Source organism: Urocampus carinirostris, chromosome 4 (assembly GCF_059441175.1).
Source record: "Urocampus carinirostris isolate Australia breed hairy pipefish chromosome 4, RoL_Ucar_1.0, whole genome shotgun sequence".
In the NCBI taxonomy this organism is placed as follows: Eukaryota; Metazoa; Chordata; class Actinopteri; order Syngnathiformes; family Syngnathidae; genus Urocampus; species Urocampus carinirostris.
The window spans coordinates 1,016,838-1,033,865 of NC_142352.1; the positions used below are offsets into that span (position 1 = coordinate 1,016,838).

General features: G+C 38.9%; 2 protein-coding genes and 1 non-coding gene across 3 annotated transcripts; 1 reads left to right on the top strand and 2 right to left on the bottom strand.

Annotated features, from left to right (window-relative positions):
* Positions 1-353: 353 nt before the first annotated feature.
* LOC148366608 (tryptophan 5-hydroxylase 1-like) lies at positions 354-12,522 on the bottom strand. The gene is made up of 9 exons (XM_088333116.1): positions 12,420-12,522; positions 11,233-11,300; positions 10,964-11,160; positions 10,797-10,859; positions 10,659-10,731; positions 8,439-8,565; positions 8,275-8,370; positions 1,850-1,983; positions 354-659 (listed from the first exon to the last, which is right to left on the bottom strand). The coding sequence occupies exons 1-9, from the start codon at positions 12,450-12,452 to the stop codon at positions 464-466; spliced, it is 987 nt and encodes a 328-aa protein (XP_088189242.1). The 5' UTR covers positions 12,453-12,522; the 3' UTR covers positions 354-463.
* trnat-ugu (transfer RNA threonine (anticodon UGU)) lies at positions 5,093-5,165 on the top strand. The gene has a single exon. It is a non-coding gene; the product is annotated as a tRNA-Thr (tRNA).
* A 138-nt stretch (positions 12,523-12,660) lies between the features above and the next one.
* On the bottom strand, positions 12,661-14,948 carry LOC148366610 (tryptophan 5-hydroxylase-like). The gene is made up of 3 exons (XM_088333323.1): positions 14,820-14,948; positions 12,788-13,093; positions 12,661-12,693 (listed from the first exon to the last, which is right to left on the bottom strand). Exons 1-3 carry the CDS (start codon positions 14,943-14,945, stop codon positions 12,661-12,663), a joined length of 465 nt encoding a protein of 154 aa, XP_088189449.1. The 5' UTR covers positions 14,946-14,948.
* Between the last annotated feature and the right edge of the window lie 2,080 nt (positions 14,949-17,028).

A 17,028-nucleotide genomic window follows, 5' to 3' on the forward strand; every position in this document is an offset into this window, starting at 1 on the left:
ACTTTACGTTTAACCCTGGGGATGACAACAACAGAGAAACGCTGTACTAAAAATGCTTTTTTGGGGCGAAATAGTTAGCATATTGCTAGTTTTGTTAGCTAAGCTTAGCTAGCAGCTCATCTGTTATAACCGAGAACGTTCGAGCACACTAGGTAGCTTAGCTCTCAATAGAGCGGATAGTTAGCCCACTGCTAGCTTCGCTAGCTAAACTTAGCTAGCTAAACTTAGCTAATCTGTTCTGAACAGCCGAATAGTTAGCACACTGCTAGATAACCTTAGCTAGCAGCTCATATGTTTTAACAAAGAACTTTCGAGCACACTAGGTAGCTTAGCTCTCAATCGAGCGGAATAGTTAGCACACTGCTAGCTTCGCTAGCTAAGTTTAGCTAGCAGCACATCTGCTTTAACAGAGAACCGTTTTTTAAACGTCACGTTCCGAGCAAGCTAGCTAGCTTAGCCAAGTCTAGCTAGCTTCTCCACATCCCCGCGAGGGCGATTGCCCTCCGAGCCTCTTGAGGGCGTCGTCCACCAAGTCCAATTGCTGGCGAAGATCTTGAACGAGCGTGCAGACGCTACGGTTGTCCTTCAGGACGTCCACGCTTTGCGTCAACGCGTCGTAGCGTAGCGAAAATGGACGCTGGATGCGCTTGGCGAAGGCCCTAAAAAAACATTTGCAAAAAAAACAAATTTAAAAAAAAAAAGCATTCTCGCTAAGTCTCTTTTCATAGAAAACCTTGTTCTGCCATGTTTTTGTTCCCCCTAGCTTTTTTACTTATTTTCCCCCTGTTTTTTTCTTTTTTATACTTCTTTTGTTTAGTTTTTTCCTAACCTCTTTCCTGTTTTTTTCTTTTCTCTTTCTTCTCAATTTTTTTTCTCTCTTGTGCTTGTTTTTTTCTTTGCTTTATTCCCTCATTTTCTTTTTAAGTTTTTCTTGTCCTTTTTTTCACTTTTTCTTTTTCCTTTTCTTTTGTTTCTTCTTCATTTTTGTATCGTTTGCTTTATTTGTTTGTTTTTGAGTTTTTCCTTGCCCTTATGAAGGTTTTAGATCAGGGAATGGTGTCATAGTAGGCTTTAGTCCGTACAGCCCTTTGAGACGCCTTGTGAATAAGGGCTATATCCACAGGTGTCAAAAAGGCGGCCTGCGGGCCGCATCAGGCCCGCTATGGGATTGAATCCGGCCCGCGAGACAACACTAAGAGAAGCGCAAGAGAAAAACAAGCTGTAGGTTGAAATATGTCCACTTGGTGTTGCCAAAGCCAGCCGCCTCCAACAAAGACACTGTACTTGTATTTCTTTCTTACAGTTCTTCACAAAGTAAAATCTCAAAATAAAAAAATAATGAATATGAACTTCTATCTATCAGTTCTATATGAATCACTAATTTACAGGGGGGCCACAAACTGTCCTCCTGCTTGCCAATTCCGGCCCACAGGAGGAAAGTTTTAGACCCCTGATCTTGGAGAATTGTCCTTCAGCTTTAGCGACAGACAGTCACAATCTTGTTCCACGGACAGACTGAGGGGATCATTTCTCCCTCATGCCATGAGGCTCTTGAACTCCACCCGGGGGAGTAAAAGCCCACATGAAACCCCACCCCCACATTTGCATATTATCCTATTGAATTTAAATAGTGCTAGGGAAAATACACACTGTCATAAAATAGGGTGGGGTGGGGTTTCATGTGGGCTTTTACTCCCCTGGGTGGAGTTCAAGAGCCTCATGGCATGAGGAAGAAATGATCTTCTCAGTCTGTCCTTCTAGCAACTTTTGATATTGACATTTTTATTCGGGAGACATATTTGTCCGACATATATTTTGTGGAGTATTTTCGAGGGTATTTCCGGCGTACCTCATTTTATCCTTGGCGTCGTCGAAGCTTTCGGCCACGAAATAAACGTTCTGGAAGGCGCTGATGATGCAATCCTCCTCGCAGGTCACTTGGGGGTCGAACGGGCGTACCTGAGCCTCGCCCGACAGGGCGTGCTGCGAAACCCGAAAAAGAGAAAAAGAAATGACCTACGGGTAAGTGTGAAGCACGTTGTAAAGCTCTTCAGTGACCTGAAAAGCTCAGCAGAAACACAGCCTGTTCATCAACACTCTTCATTTATTTGTATTGAAGGATTTTATATTTTATTTACTTGACTATCAAGGATTTGATACAATTTTATACAAGTTACATTTATTGAATGCAATGAAGATTTTTCACAGAGAAGGCTTAAGGTCAATGACAGGTAGCGCCGTTCCGAATGCGAATGTTTTGTTTAGTTCTATTGATAACAGGACGCACAAGGACGTCAGGCATCGTTTTGAGAAGCGTTTTGCTGATATGACATCACGACGCCTTTCGGCGAGGAGGTGGTGAAGCTGGCTGGCACCTGGCCCGCCCCATGGGAGGAGTCGGCACGCCCCGTGGGAGGAGTCGGCACGCTCCATGGGAGGAGTCGGCACGCCCCATGGGAGGGGCCAACACACCGGCTTGGGAAAAAGACGTGGGCAGAGGAACTTCAGGAGATCTATCGTGTGAGGGACAATCGAGAGGGACAATAATTCGGCTAATTTGATGGAATTCATTTAGTTAAATACTTTAAGAAAATAAATCTGCCCCGTGTGGAAATGCCGGTCTCTTGCCCATATTTTCCTGAAAAAAAGAGCATGCATTGTTGGGTGAATGGAGGTTATGTTTGGTTAATGGAGTCAGATAACTCATTTGAATAATATGGTAAACTAACAGTATGCACCAGGGGTGTCCAATGTGGTGCCTCCCACAGGCGGCTAAGGTACCCGCAGACCTGTTCTGAAAATAGCTCACTCGTCCGGGTCATTGTGATTTTCTAGCAAAATGATTTTAAAACTATTTTAAACTATATAGCCGGTATCACTCGTAAAAAAGGTGCCCGAGTATTCCACTGATGAAACGATTCTCCCCAAAAACGGTCTCGTTGCATTCACCAGAATCCAAATGTGTCAAATATTGACCCCGAAACATACTATGATGGCGACAGATTAAAAAAAAATTCGCCTAAAGGTATTTCTGCATCGTTTGTCATCTATCCGTTTTGCCTCGTATTTCTTTTTTTTACAAGAAAACAAACTCGATTAATGATTTCCATTACTATGTCATCATTTTTTGTTGCTCCTTCTCTTGTCTATCTAGACTATCTATCTATCTAGAAATCTACCTATCTAGTCATCTATCTATCTATTTAGACATCTAACTATCTAGACTATCTATTCAGACATCTATCTCTATCTACCTGTCTCTCTATCTATCTATCTATCTATCTATCTATCTATCTATCTATCTATCTATCTATCTAGACTATCTATCTATCGAACTATCATTCTAGACATCTATCTATATAGACATCCATCTATCTATCTAGACATCTATCTATCTATCTAGACATCTATCCGTCTCTATCTATCTAGCCACCTATTTTCTATTTATCTATCTATCTATCTATCCATCCATCCATCCACCTATCTAGACATGTATCTATCTCTATCAATCTAGACTTCAATCTATCTTTATCTATCTAGACATCTATCTCTATCTATCTATCTAGACATCTAACTATCTATTTAGACATGTAACTATCTAGACTATCTATTTAGACATCTATCTCTATCTATCTGTCTCTCTATCTATCTATCTATCTATCTATCTATCTATCTATCCACTATATGGATTTGGTAACCTGTATTAATCGTGAACTAATTAACCTAAAAGTATGGATGGATATAAATAAATTATCTTTAAATTTAAATAAAACCAAAGTAATATTCTTTGGTAATCGTAAGGCAAATCAAAATTTAGAAGTAAAAATGGATGGTGTCACGATAGACATTGTATCAGAAATTAAGTTTTTAGGGGTCATAATAGACAATAAACTAAGTTGGAAAACACACATCAGACACATACAAACAAAGGTATCTAAAAGCATTTCAATAATTAATAAAACCAAAGTTCTTTTACATTATAATGCATTGTATTTATTATATTGTTCTCTCGTTCTGCCATATTTAACATATGGTGCAGAAGTCTGGGGAAATAATTACAAAAGTTCACTACAGCCCCTTTTTATCCTTCAAAAACGTGCAATAAGAACCATACACAGGGTAGGATATTGGGATCATACCAATATTTTATTCATGCAGTCCAATTTATTGAAACTGGATGATTTAATAAAATTTTTCACTTCACAACTGTTATTTAAAGTCAACAAAAACATAGTGCCAGAAAACATACAAAGATTATTCACTCGGAAAGACGGAAATTATAACTTGAGGGGCTGTGGTGAATTCATAATCCCAAAGGTGAGAACCACCAGGAGAAGTATGTGTGTGTCTGTGTGTGGAGTCAGACTTTGGAATAATTTGCAAAATGAAATCAAACAATGTCCAAATATCCATGTGTTCAAATTTAAATACAAAAAAGCATTACTGGCGAAATACAGAGATGAAGAAAATGGGATATGAGGGAGACTGGAAATACTGCACTTCAAACCATGGCTAACTTGTTGTTATTGTGCTATTATCACATCAGAACTGTTATAAATATTGTGTTCATTTTTATTGATATTATCACTGGTGCCGCAGTGACATTATGCGTATTATGATGTTGAGGGATGGGTATTGCGAAGATTAGTGTATAAAATATGTGATTATTGTAACTTATAATTATAGATATCTGACCTATGTAATAAGTATATCCATGAGATTTTGTTGTATTGTACACAAGAGGGAGCTATCTATAAAATGTATTTCATAGGGAAGATAAAGGGGTAGGAAAAATAAGCATCTGCTTCTGACTACCCCTTTTCGAACATTTTGTGGGACATTATTTCGTTATTGACTCATTGTTTTTGTCCTGTTTTTATTTTTATGTTCGAAATAAAATTTTCATTCATTCATTCATTCATCATTCTAGACATCTATCTATATAGACATCTATCTATCTATCTATCTATCTATCTATCTATCTATCTATCTATCTATCTATCTATCTATCTATCTAGACATCTATCTATCTACTGTTTTGGATGACAAGCTAGATCTTGTGCTTTGATGGCCCAAAATCATGTTCATGCCAGGCCTTGTAGCTCAGTGGTTAGAGCACTGGTCTTGTAAACCAGGGGTCGTGAGTTCAATTCTCTCCAGGGCCTTTTTCATGTCAATTTTCATCCAACAGGAAGTATCCCATTATGGCGAGTCCCTCTAAATCAGAGGCCTCCAACGTTGCGGAATTGGTCTGAATATAGCGCTCCATTGTGATTTGCTAATAAAATGATTTTCTTTTTGTGGTCTATTTTACCCTGATTCCATGACATAGAAACCGCATAGTATTAGCACGATCATTTATTTTAAAAATGCATATGAAACTGGGTGCCCATTGCGCTAATTAGTCTTTATCTTGAGAAAGACTTTTGTTTATCAAATAAAATGACAAAAAAAAAACAGTTGAAAAGCAGTAATTCTCCACCCTCCGTCTCTTTGTATACGAGCAGTACTTTATTTAACCGCTAGAAGGCAGCATTTCAAAGCATCGCGAGTGGCTCACTACTCAATGAGTCCAAGTCCTGTTTATTTGTACAAGTCTTAAACACAAGAAATGTCAAAGGGCTGAAATTTCATTCTTTTTATCTTCCTATCTGACTTTTTCTTTCTCTCCTTCCTCTTTAGCTTTTCGTCACTTTTGGTTCCCTTCTTTCTCTTCTCTTTTATCTCTTTGTCTTTGTATATCGATTTCTATCTTTTGTTGTCCCTCTTTCTCGCTACCATTCCCCTCTTTCTCCTCTCTCACTTTTTTTCTCTCCCTATCTCTTTCTCTTCTTTCTTTCTTCTCTTGCTTTTATCTCCTTCTCCCTCTCTTTCGCGATTTGTCTCTCTTTGTTGCTCTTCCTTTTCTCTAATATGTGTTTCTCTTATTGTTTCTCTTTCTTTCTCTGTTTTCTCTCTATTTATTTCTCTTTGTCTCCCTTTGTCTTCTCTTCAGCTATTTGTCTTTCTTTATCTCGCCCTTCCCCTTCTCTCCTTTGTCTCTGTCTTTCTCTCCTTAATTTTCTTTCTTTCTCTTGTTTATCTCTCTCTCTTTTTCCTCAAGTTCTTTCTTTTTCTCAAATTTTCTTTACCTTTTGACCTCTTTTTTTCTTCCTCTCTTACTTTTCTCCTTTTTATTTCTCTCTTTCTTTATCTCATTGTTTCTTTTTCTTTCTCTTGTTTTCTTCCATCTCTCTCTCTCTGTTTCTCTTCTATTTCTTTCCATCTTCAGCTATTTGTCTCTCTATGTCTATTTCTCTATTTTACTTTCTCTCATGTTTCTCTTTGTTTCTCTCCTTTTATTGTTCTTTATTCTCCATGCATTTCTTTCTTTTTCTCTCTTTCTATCGTCACAATGGTCAATGTATTAAAAATATCAAGAATGTCTTTTTAAATGAAGAAAAAAGTTGAGGGAGAATCAAAAGGGAGAACATGAAACTCTTAAATTGGGAAAAAAAAAGTAAAAACCTCTCATCCTCTCTTCGTATACGCGCACTATTCCATCTTACCGCTAGAGGGAAGCATTGCAGCGCCATTGCAAAAAAACTCACTTTGTTGTATTTACCTGTATGTCGTATTTATTTTTAAATGATTTTTGTGATATTTTTGTAGTTATATTTTTATAGTAATACTGTAGTTGTATTTTTGTGGTATTTCTGTCGTACTTTTTGTCGTATTTATGTTGTAGTATTACTGTAGTAGCATTTTGTAGTATTTATGTGGTAGTATTACTGGAGTAGCATTTTGTAGTATTTATTTGTTTGTTTTTTCTTTTTAGAAATAAAGCAAAATAGTAAAATAGGTTTCTGGTGTCAATCCATTTTGTAGTATTTTTGTTGTAACCTACAAATTTGGCACCCCCAAAACACTTTTTATCAGTAGTATTTTTTTCCACTCCCGCGACCCTACTGAGGATAAACGGTGCAGATAATAGATGGATGGATGGAGAACGTCCGGGGTTCTGCTTGTGGCTCTCGGGCCGTAGTTTTCACACCTTCGTTTTAACCCACGGAGAGTTGTATATACGCACTGTTGCTAACGCCCGCTAGAGGGCAGTATTGGAGCGGGATTTTGTAAGGTATTTCAAGTGGGGACGTTTCAAAATAAAACGAAGACAGCAAAAGTTAAAGCAATATGCAAAAATGGAAACAAACGCGTCTTTGAGAATCAAAGAGCGGTATCTCTGCTTCCGAACTTCTCTCAAATATGAGAAAAAATTTATGAGAATAGACGAAAGACAAATTTTAAAAAAAGAAGCTACAAACTCATGCGTCGTTCTCATAGAAAAACAATTTAGCAGTGTGTTAAGTCAAGTAAATGCGGTTAACCTGTGTTATTTTTATTTTTTTGTAGCTATTAAGCTAGCTTGAATCCAAATGAAACAAAATAAACGACACATACGCCGTGTCACAAACGTGAGAAGAACCCTCGCATTTCTGGAGAACTTTCATCATCGTGTTAAATTGAACAACACCAAAGGAACATCGCTTGAGAAAAGAAAGAAATAAAAGAAGAAAGAAAGAAATGAGAAAAGAAAGAAAGAATGAAGGAAGGAAAGAAGGGATGAAAAATGAAGGAAAGAAAGAAGGAAGGAAGGAAAAATTGAGAATAGAAAGAAAGAAGGAAGGAATGAAGGAAGGAAGGAAGAAAAAATGAAGGAAAGAAAGAAGGAAGGAAGTAAAAATTGAGAATAGAAAGAAGGAAGGAAGGAATGAAGGAAGGATGGAAGGAAGGAAGGAACAATTAAGAAAATAAAGAAAAGAGAAAGGAAGGAAAAAATGATGAAAAGAAAGAAGAAAGGAAGGAAAAATGATGAAAAGAAAGAAAGAAGGAAGGCAAAACTTGAGAAAAGAAAGATGGAAGGAAAGAAGGAAGGAAAAATCAAGAAAAGAAAGAAAGAAGGACGGAAGGAAAAATTTAGAAAAATAAGCAGGTCGGCATGGTTTGCATGGCTGACTCTGGTATCGGTGTGTGAGTGTGTGTGAATGGGTAAGTGTGAAGCCCATTGTAAAGCGCTTTGGGAGCCCTTCATAGGCTTGAAAAGCGCTATAGAAATGAAGACCATTTACCATTTAGCATCTTGATTATCCTCAAAACGTTTGGAGGCTGACTCCCTATTGGTGTGTGAGTGTGTGTGTGAATGGGTAAGTGTGAAGCACACTGTAAAGCGCTGTATGAATGCAATTGACCATTTATCAAAAATGTAAGGAAGGAAAGTCAAGATGGCGTCGCTACCTGGAGTTCCCCGACGGAGGAAAGCAGTCCGGCCCCGTAAGCGCGAAGTCCTCCGTCTTGCTTGCAAATTCCGAACTCCACCGAGAAAAAGTAACACTGCCGTCCGGCCGGAAAACGTCAAAGAGAGCTGAAAGAGGGCGGCGGGGCCCGAGGGCGCCACCTACCGTCGCCAGTTTGCGTACGTCCTCGTCGCCGGCCCCCAGCGAGGCCAGACCCAACTCCTGAGAGAACTGCGCGAAGCCCCGGTCGGCCAGCAGGGGGACGTGGCCCAGGAGCTCGTGGCAAGTGTCCCTGGAACGTCAAAGACACCAAAGCGAGAGAAACGACGTCAAAGACCGCGGACCGGGTGGGTTTTCTCCAAACAACATTCGTGGACGACTCTGATGTTTCGAGAAACATCAAAGACAAGAGGGGAGTTATCTTCAAAGGCAGTTTCGTTTTTAAAAAGAATATCAAAGATAATTTTGTGTTCACACTTCCGTTGGCGACGTTTTGGGAAACATCAAAGACCAGGAGGAGTCATTTTAGAAGGCAGTTTCGTTTTTAAAAAGAACATCAAAGACGATTTCGTGTTCTCACTTTGCTTCATTCTCGTTGACGACGTTTCGGGAAACATCACAGACCAGGGGAAGTCATCTTCGAAGGCAGTTTAGTTTTCAAAAAGAACATCAAAGATGATTTCAATCAAAGATGATTTTGTGTTCTCACTTTGTTTAATTTCCGCTGACGACGTTTCGGGAAGCATCAAAGACCAGGGGAGTCATCTTCGAAGGCAGTTTCGTTTTTAAAAAGAACATCAAAGACGATTTTGTGTTCTCACTTTGCTTCATTTCCGTTGGAAAACATCAAAGATGTTTGGGTGTGGTTGATGGCATCGAAAACAAATCTGTTTTTGACAATGTTGTAATGGCGGTCTGTGCAGCCCTTTGAGACTTTTTTGATGAAGGGTCATAACCAATTAGTCCAGTTTTATTTTGTAAACACTTGGGAAGTTTTGTGAAACATCAAAGATGATTGGGAATAATGGCTGGCATCAAAGATAATATATATTTTTTCAAGATCATCAAAGAGAATTTAGAGTCTTTGAGTTTAGGTTTGTGAACTACTGTTATTGTTTTTTTAAACATCAAAGATGAGTGGGATTTTTCCTACGCATCCAAGACAATTTAGAAGTTATCAAAGGCAATCTACAATCTTCACTTAGCCCAGTTTGAGTCTGTGAGGTCTTTACTAAAATCTTATTTCTGGCATCAAAGACAAATTAATTTTTGACAAAAATCATGAAAGGACATTTAAAGAGTTTACTCTTGTTTGTAAACTTTTATGAAGTTTTGTGAAAACTCAAAGATGATTGGGATTTTAGCTGCCAGTGATGGCATTTTTTTTACCTTGAACATCAAAGACAGTTTTGACACTTCTAATATAGTTATATTCACTGCCATTGATGGCTATAGCTGTTGGATCTTTGATTGTGTTTTTCTCAACTTATGTGTCTTAGATGGGCCGACCTACTTTTATAAAAGCAATTTTGAGTCCCATGACACTCTAACATGGTGGATGGCAGATTTTAATTTGATACACCAAAGACACAAATTGGTTTCCCAACAAAATTCTGTAACAATCAAAGACAATTTCTTTTTTGGTAGCGTATTTTAGTCCTCAATGAAATAAAAATCAAAGATGATTGGGAATAATGGCTGGCATCAAAGATAATATATTTTGTTCAAAGATCATCAAACAGAATTTAGAGTCTTAAGATTTTTGCTTTGTGAACTTCTGTTATTGTTTTTTTAAACATCAAAGGCAATTTAGAATCTCCTCTTAGCCCTGTTTGAGTAAACATCTGTGAGGTTTTTACTAAAATCTTATTTCTGGTATCAAAGACGAATTCATTTTTGACCAAAATCATGAAAGGAAATTTACAGTCTTGGTTTAGATCCTCTTGTTTGTAACCTTTTATGAACTTTTGTGAAAACTCAAAGATGATTGGGATTTTAGCTGTCAGTGATGGCATTTTTACTTTGAACATCAAAGACAATCTTGACACTTGTAATACAGTTACAATCACTGCCATTGGTGGCTATTGCTGTTGGGTCTTTGATTGCGTTTTTCTCAACTTACGTGTCTTAGATGGACCGACCTACTTTTATAAAAGCAATTTTGAGTCCCATGACACTCTAACGTAGGTTTTAATTTTAATGTGATACATCAAAGACATAAATTGGTTTCCCAACAAAATTCTGTAACCATCCAAAAAGATTTCCATGGTTCTTTTTTGGTGGTGTTTAAATATATTTTAGTCTTCACTGAAAAAAACATCAAAGATGGTTGCATGAGGAGCATCTTAAGTTTTGTTAAAATCAAAGACACTCGTTTGTACTCACGGCTCAGGTGTGTAGAAGGGGTCGGAGCTGTGTCGAACATACTGCGTGCAGTGGAACACCCGGAAGGCCAAACCTGCCCAAGAGATTTGAAAATTTGGAATCAACGAGGCTAAACGCTCTCAAAGACAGAATCCCGACCTGCCAAGAAGTCTCGGGGAGACAAGTATCCCGACACCGGACGGATGCTGAAGCCTGAGCGCTCTGTTGACACAAAACACAAAATCAGTCATGAGGGTCTTCCGTGTGTCTTTGATGTCCTTGCGCGAGAACACGGTGATCTGTCGTGCGAATTTGCGGTGGGTCGCCTTTGAGGAAACGCGAGACGTCCTCCAGCTGGGGGATGTTGTCCTGGCTGTAGTTGCAGCGTCGGACCAGCAGGGGCAGATTGCGCAGGAACTCCCGGCAGGCGTGGCCCGGGTACAGTTTTCCCAGGGCCCCGAAGACCCGAGACCAGGTCTGGACCTCCTCCGCCGTGTAGTCCGCGCGAGGGATGGGGTCGCCGCTGAGGGGCTCGATCGTTAGGACGACTCAAAGACCCCACAGGCGCACCCCCCGCATGTCCCCCCTGACTCACTGTTTGTAGTTGTGGGCCAGCTCAGCAAAGTAGTTTCTCCTTTGGCGGTACACGGTGTCTTTGAATCCCTGAAAAAAGTCACAATGAGAACAATTTTTGAAGAAAAAGACAAAAAAAGACATGTTAAGAAAGGATTACCCTGTGAGGATAGAACGAGTTGTTACAAACCGGAGTGCCCAGAGGAAACCCATGCAAGCACAGGGAGAACATGCAAACTCCACACAGGAAGGTTTGTTCTCATGACCTCAGAACTGTGACGCGGACGCGCTAACCACTCACCTGCCGTGCCATCTCTCTCTCTCTCTCTCTCTTTCTCTCTCTCTTCGTTTTTCTCATTGTTTCTCTTTCTTTCTCTGTTATTTCCATTTTTACTCTCTATTGCTTTTCTCTTCTCTTCAGCTATTTATCTTTCTTTGTCTCGCCCTTACCCTTCTCTCCTTTCTCTCTCTCTCTTTCTCTCCTTGATTTTTTACTTTTGCTTGTTTATCTCACTCTTTTTTTCCTCTAGTTCTCTCTTTGTCTCAATATTTCTTTCCTTTAACTTCTTTCTTTCTCCCTCTTTCACTTTTCTTCTCACTTTCGCTCTCTCTTTCTCTTAAGCTATTTGTTTCTCTTTGTCTCTCTTTCTATTCTCCTTTCTTTCTCTCTTTTCTTCCATCTTCCTCTCTCTATACCTCTCTCTTTTCTTCCATCTCTCTCTCTCTCTCTCTCTCTCTCTCTCTCTCTCTCTCACTCACTCTTCTTCCATCTGTCTATCTCTCTCTTTCCGTTTGTCTCTCTCTCTTTTTCTCTCTCCCTTTTCTTTCCTCACTTCCTCTCTCTCTTTCTCTTAAGCTATTTGTTTCTCTCTGTCACTCTTTCTATTCTCCTATTTCTTTCTTTCTCTTTTCTTCTATCTCTCTCTCTCTATTTCTTTCTCTCGGTTTTTCCCTCTTTTCTTCCATCTCTCTCTCTCTCTCTCTCTCTCTCTCTCTGTTTCTCTCTTTTTTCTTCCATCTCTCTATTTCTCTCTCATTTTTCTTCCATTTCGCTCTTTCTTTTTCTATATCTTTTCTTCCCTTCCTCTGTCCTTCTCTCTCTCCCTCTCTCTCTCCCTCTCTCTCTCTCTCTCTGTGTATATAAGAAAGAATGAAGAAACTAAAGAAGAAGGGAAAGAAAGAAGCGAAAGGAAGGGAGGAAGGACCAACCGGGTGGTCTGCATCCAAGTGGGAGCCGTACATCAGCACTTGCTTGCAAAGGTCCAATTGGGAAATCTTGGTCGGGAACCACGGCAACAATTCTGAAATACAAAAACAAACAGGAACTCACATTTCATCTACAAAAACAATTGTCATCCTTCAAAATAAAAGCATTCCGCTCAAATAAGCCGCTCCCTCTGGACCTTTTTTTATGAATTCTTGATTTCAGAATATAAGCTGAGGGGTGGAATCAGTACACTGGACCTTTCTTTGTCAAGTCTGGCTTTCAAAATAAAAGAAGGGTTTGATTGTAAAACTGTGACTATTAAAGGATGTGTAAGCCCTTTGCTTTTATTTTGAAAAGTCCCATTTTGTACTGATGATGCCAATAATCGGGAGAAGATTTCTGGGATCCGAATTGTGACTCCTCGAGTCGATCTCAAGAAGGCAAATCTAGGTCCGGGTCCGGGTCCACCTGGGTCCTGGTCCGGTTCTTGGTCGTCATGGCAACAGAGGGCGCGGCTCCGCGGCCTCATCTCCACCACGTTAGCGTGGCGCGCTAGCAGTTCCGTCAATTCCCGAAGTTGCCGATCGTCGCCGTCGCAGGACACGAAGACCTCGAAGTGGGAATTCTTCCGTCGGGACTTGCGAGACTCCACCTGGACCAACTTCACGTGTCTTTCCTGCCAAACGGTCCGCCAAAATAAAAGCCTTAAATACATAACATGAATCATAATCATAACTCAAGTTAACTCAACTTACAGCTTTTAGTCCGGGAATACTCAAAACTCGAGTTATTGTGACTTAGATCTTTAATCGTGTCAAAATTCTAAACTCGACTTGTGCTGAGTTAAAGCATTAACCTTTACCGCCCTAAAAACTTGAGTTAACTCAACTTAAAGCTTTAACTCTGGCAATACTCAAAACTCAGGTTAACTTGACTTAGAGCTTTAACCATGACAACATTCAGAGTTTGACCTGGTTGAGTTGAAATAAGAACTTGAACCACCCTGAAAATTTGATTTAACTCAAGTTAACAATGGCAACCACAAAACTAGAGTTAATGTGATTTAGAGCTTTAATTGTGTCAATATTCAATACTTGATTTCTGCTGAGTTGAAACATTAACTTGAAATGCCCTGAAAATGAGTTAACTCAAGTTACAGCTTTAAATTTGGCAACACGCAAAATTCGATTGAATATGACTCACCGCTTTAACCATGACAGCACTCAAAACTCGACTCGAAAAGTAGGGTAACTCAAGTTAAAGCTTTAACTATGGCAACCACAAAACTCGATTTAATGTGACTAAAAGCTTTAACCATGACAACAATCAAAATTCGAGTTGAAACACTAACCTTAACTGCACTGAAGACCTGAGTTAACTCAAGTGAAGGTTTTAAATCTGGCAACACTCAAAACTCAAGTTAATATGATTAACAGCTTTAACTAGGAGAGCCGGCAAAATTCGACTTGTGTTAAGACTTTAACCTTAACTGCACTGGAAACACAAATGAGCCCAAGTCGAGGCTTTAATTATGGGAACACTCGAAACTCGAGTTAACTCACGTTCAAACTTTAACTATGGGAACACTCAAAACTCGAGGTAATGCCATTTAGAGTTTCAACCATGAAAGCACCGAAAACTCGACATGTGCGGAGTTAAAACTTCAACCCTAATTGGACACAAAACCTGAGTTAACTCTAGTTCAAGCTTCAATCCCGGCAACAATCAAAACTCGAGTTACCGCGGTTAAGAGATTTAAGCATGACAAGACTCAAAACTTAACTTGTCTTTAGACTTTAACCTTATCTGCACTCAAAACACAAGTCAGCTCAAGTTGAGGCTTTAACTCTGGGAACACTCAAAACTCGAGTTAACTCACGTTAACGCTTTAACTGTGGGAACACTCAAAACTTGAGGCATTGCCATTTAGAGTTTCAACCATAAAAGCACTGAAAACTCAACATGTGCGGAGTTAAAACTTAAACCCTAATTGCACACAAAACCTGAGTTAACTCTAGTTAAAGCTTCAACCCCGGCAACAATTAAAACTCGGTTTACCGCGGTTAAGAGCTTTAACTCAACTTGTGTTCAGACTTTAATCTTAACCGTCTCATAACCTGTGCTGTGTCGAGTTTCAACTTTGACCACGCTTCAAACTCCAGTAAATTTGAGTTGGAGCTTTAAATTTGGCATTAATCAAAATTTGAGTTAATTTGAGTTAAAGCCTTAACGATGTAATCACTTTAAACTTGGGTTTATTTGAGTTCAAGCAACACTCAATACTTGGGTTCATTTGAGTAAAAGCTTTAACTATCGGGGCACCGGGACTCGGAAGACGCGTGGATTTCCTGCCGATCGGTCCGCCAAAATAAAAGCGTGTGTAATTTCCTGTGCGGTTTTACCTGGAAAGTCTTGAGAGCTTTGAGCAATCCGCCCACTTCCTTTTTAACGGAGAAGAAGATGGTGGCGCTCGTCCTCCCGTCTCCGCCCTCCGTCGCCATGGAAACGCTTCCTGAATCCGCGTCCATCTCCGGCCCACAAATGACAAAATACCTTTTCGTTTGGAAAATATAATCTCAGAAGGCTCCACTATGTAGTGTTTCTTCCAAGATAAACTCCAAGCTGACCCGAGTTCATATGATTTAAAGCTAACTTTAAGTCTGAGTTAATTTAAGTTAAAGCTTTAACTCCGGCAACACTCGAGTTAATGCGACTTTTAACATTCACGAAACTCAAAACCTGAGTCGAAGCTTCAGGTTTGACAGCGCTCATACTCGATTCAATTTGAGTTACACCTTAAATACATACTTGAGTTAATTTAATTTGAAGCTTTAACTTCAACAACATTCAAAACATGTGTTCATTTGATTCAAACCTTCGACATTCACAGCACTAAAGATTTCTTTGAGGATAAACTCCAAGCTGACCTGAGTTCATTTGATTTAAAGCTTACTTTAAGTCTGAAAGCGCTCAAAACCTGAGTTAATTTGAGTTAAAGCTTTAACTCTGGCAACCCTCGAGTTAATGCGATTTTTAACATTCACAAAACTCAAAACCTGAGTCGAAGCTTCAGGTTTGACAGCGCTCATACTCGATTCAATTTGAGTTACACCTTAAATACATACTTGAGTTAATTTAATTTGAAGCTTTAACTTCAACAACATTCAAAACATGTGTTCATTTGATTCAAACCTTCGACATTCACAGCACTAAAGATTTCTTTGAGGATAAACTCCAAGCTGACAAGAGTTCATTTGATTTAAAGCTTAGTTTAAGTCTGAAAGCGCTCAAAACCTGAGTTAATTTGAGTTAAAGCTTGAACTCTGGCAACCCTCGAGTTAATGCGATTTTTAACATTCACAAAACTCAAAACCTGAGTCGAAGCTTCAGGTTTGACAGCGCTCATACTCGATTCAATTTGAGTTACACCTTAAATACATACTTGAGTTAATTTAATTTAAAGCTTTAACTTCAACAACATTCAAAACATGTGTTCATTTGATCCAAACCTTCAACATTCACAGCACTAAAGATTTCTTTGAGGATAAACTCCAAGCTGACCTGAGTTCATTTGATTTAAAGCTTACTTTAAGTCTGAAAGCGCTCGAAACCGGAGTTAATTTGAGTTAAAGCTTTAACTCTGGCAACCCTCGAGTTAATGCGATTTTTAACATTCACGAAACTCAAAACCTGAGTCGAAGCTTCAGGTTTGACAGCACTCATACTCGATTCAATTTGAGTTACACTTTAAATACATACTTGAGTTAATTTAATTTAAAGCTTTAACTTCAACAACATTCAAAACATGTGTTCATTTAATTCAAACCTTCAACATTCACAGCACTAAAGATTTCTTTGAGGATAAACTCCAAGCTGACCTGAGTTCATTTGATTTAAAGCTTACTTTAAGTCTGAAAGCGCTCAAAACCTGAGTTAATTTGAGTTGAAGCTTTAACTTTGGCAACCCTCGAGTTAATGCGATTTTTAACATTCACAAAACTCAAAACCTGAGTCAAAGCTTCAGGTTTGACAGCACTCATACTCGATTCAATTTGAGTTACACCTTAAATACATACTTGAGTTAATTTAATTTAAAGCTTTAACTTCAACAACATTCAAAACGTGTGTTCATTTGATTCAAAGCTTCGACATTCACAGCACTAAAGATTTCTTTGAGGATAAACTCCAAGCTGACCTGAGTTCATTTGATTTGAAGCTTACTTTAAGTCTGAAAGCGCTCAAAACCTGAGTTGGTTTAAGTTAAAGCTTTAACTCTGGCAACACTCGAGCTAATGCGATTTTTATCGTTCACAAAACTCAAAACCTGAGTCGAAGCTTCAGGTTTGACAGCACTCATACTCGATTCAATTTGAGTTACACCTTAAATACATACTTGAGTTAATTTAATTTAAAGCTTTAACTTCAACAACATTCAAAACGTGTGTTCATTTGATTCAAAGCTTCGACATTCACAGCACTAAAGATTTCTTTGAGGATAAACTCTAAGCTGACCTGAGTTCATTTGATTTAAAGCTTACTTTAAGTCTGAAAATGCTCAAAACCTGAGTTAATTTGAGTTAAAGCTTTAACTCCGGCAACCCTCGAGTTAAT

Coding starts and splice junctions, on each gene's coding strand:
- LOC148366610 (XM_088333323.1), bottom strand. CDS start 14,945: ATGGACGCGGATTCAGGAAGCGTTTCCATGGCGACGGAGGGCGGAGAC. Junction 13,094..14,819: donor AAGCTCTCAAGACTTTCCAG/GTAAAACCGCAC, acceptor ACCGTTTGGCAG/GAAAGACACGTGAAGTTGGT. Junction 12,694..12,787: donor CCCGATTATTGGCATCATCA/GTACAAAATGGG, acceptor TTATTTTGAAAG/CCAGACTTGACAAAGAAAGG.
- LOC148366608 (XM_088333116.1), bottom strand. CDS start 12,452: ATGTACGGCTCCCACTTGGATGCAGACCACCCG. Junction 8,371..8,438: donor ACGTACGCAAACTGGCGACG/GTAGGTGGCGCC, acceptor GCCGGACGGCAG/TGTTACTTTTTCTCGGTGGA. Junction 1,984..8,274: donor CCTCCGTCGGGGAACTCCAG/GTAGCGACGCCA, acceptor CGGGTTTCGCAG/CACGCCCTGTCGGGCGAGGC.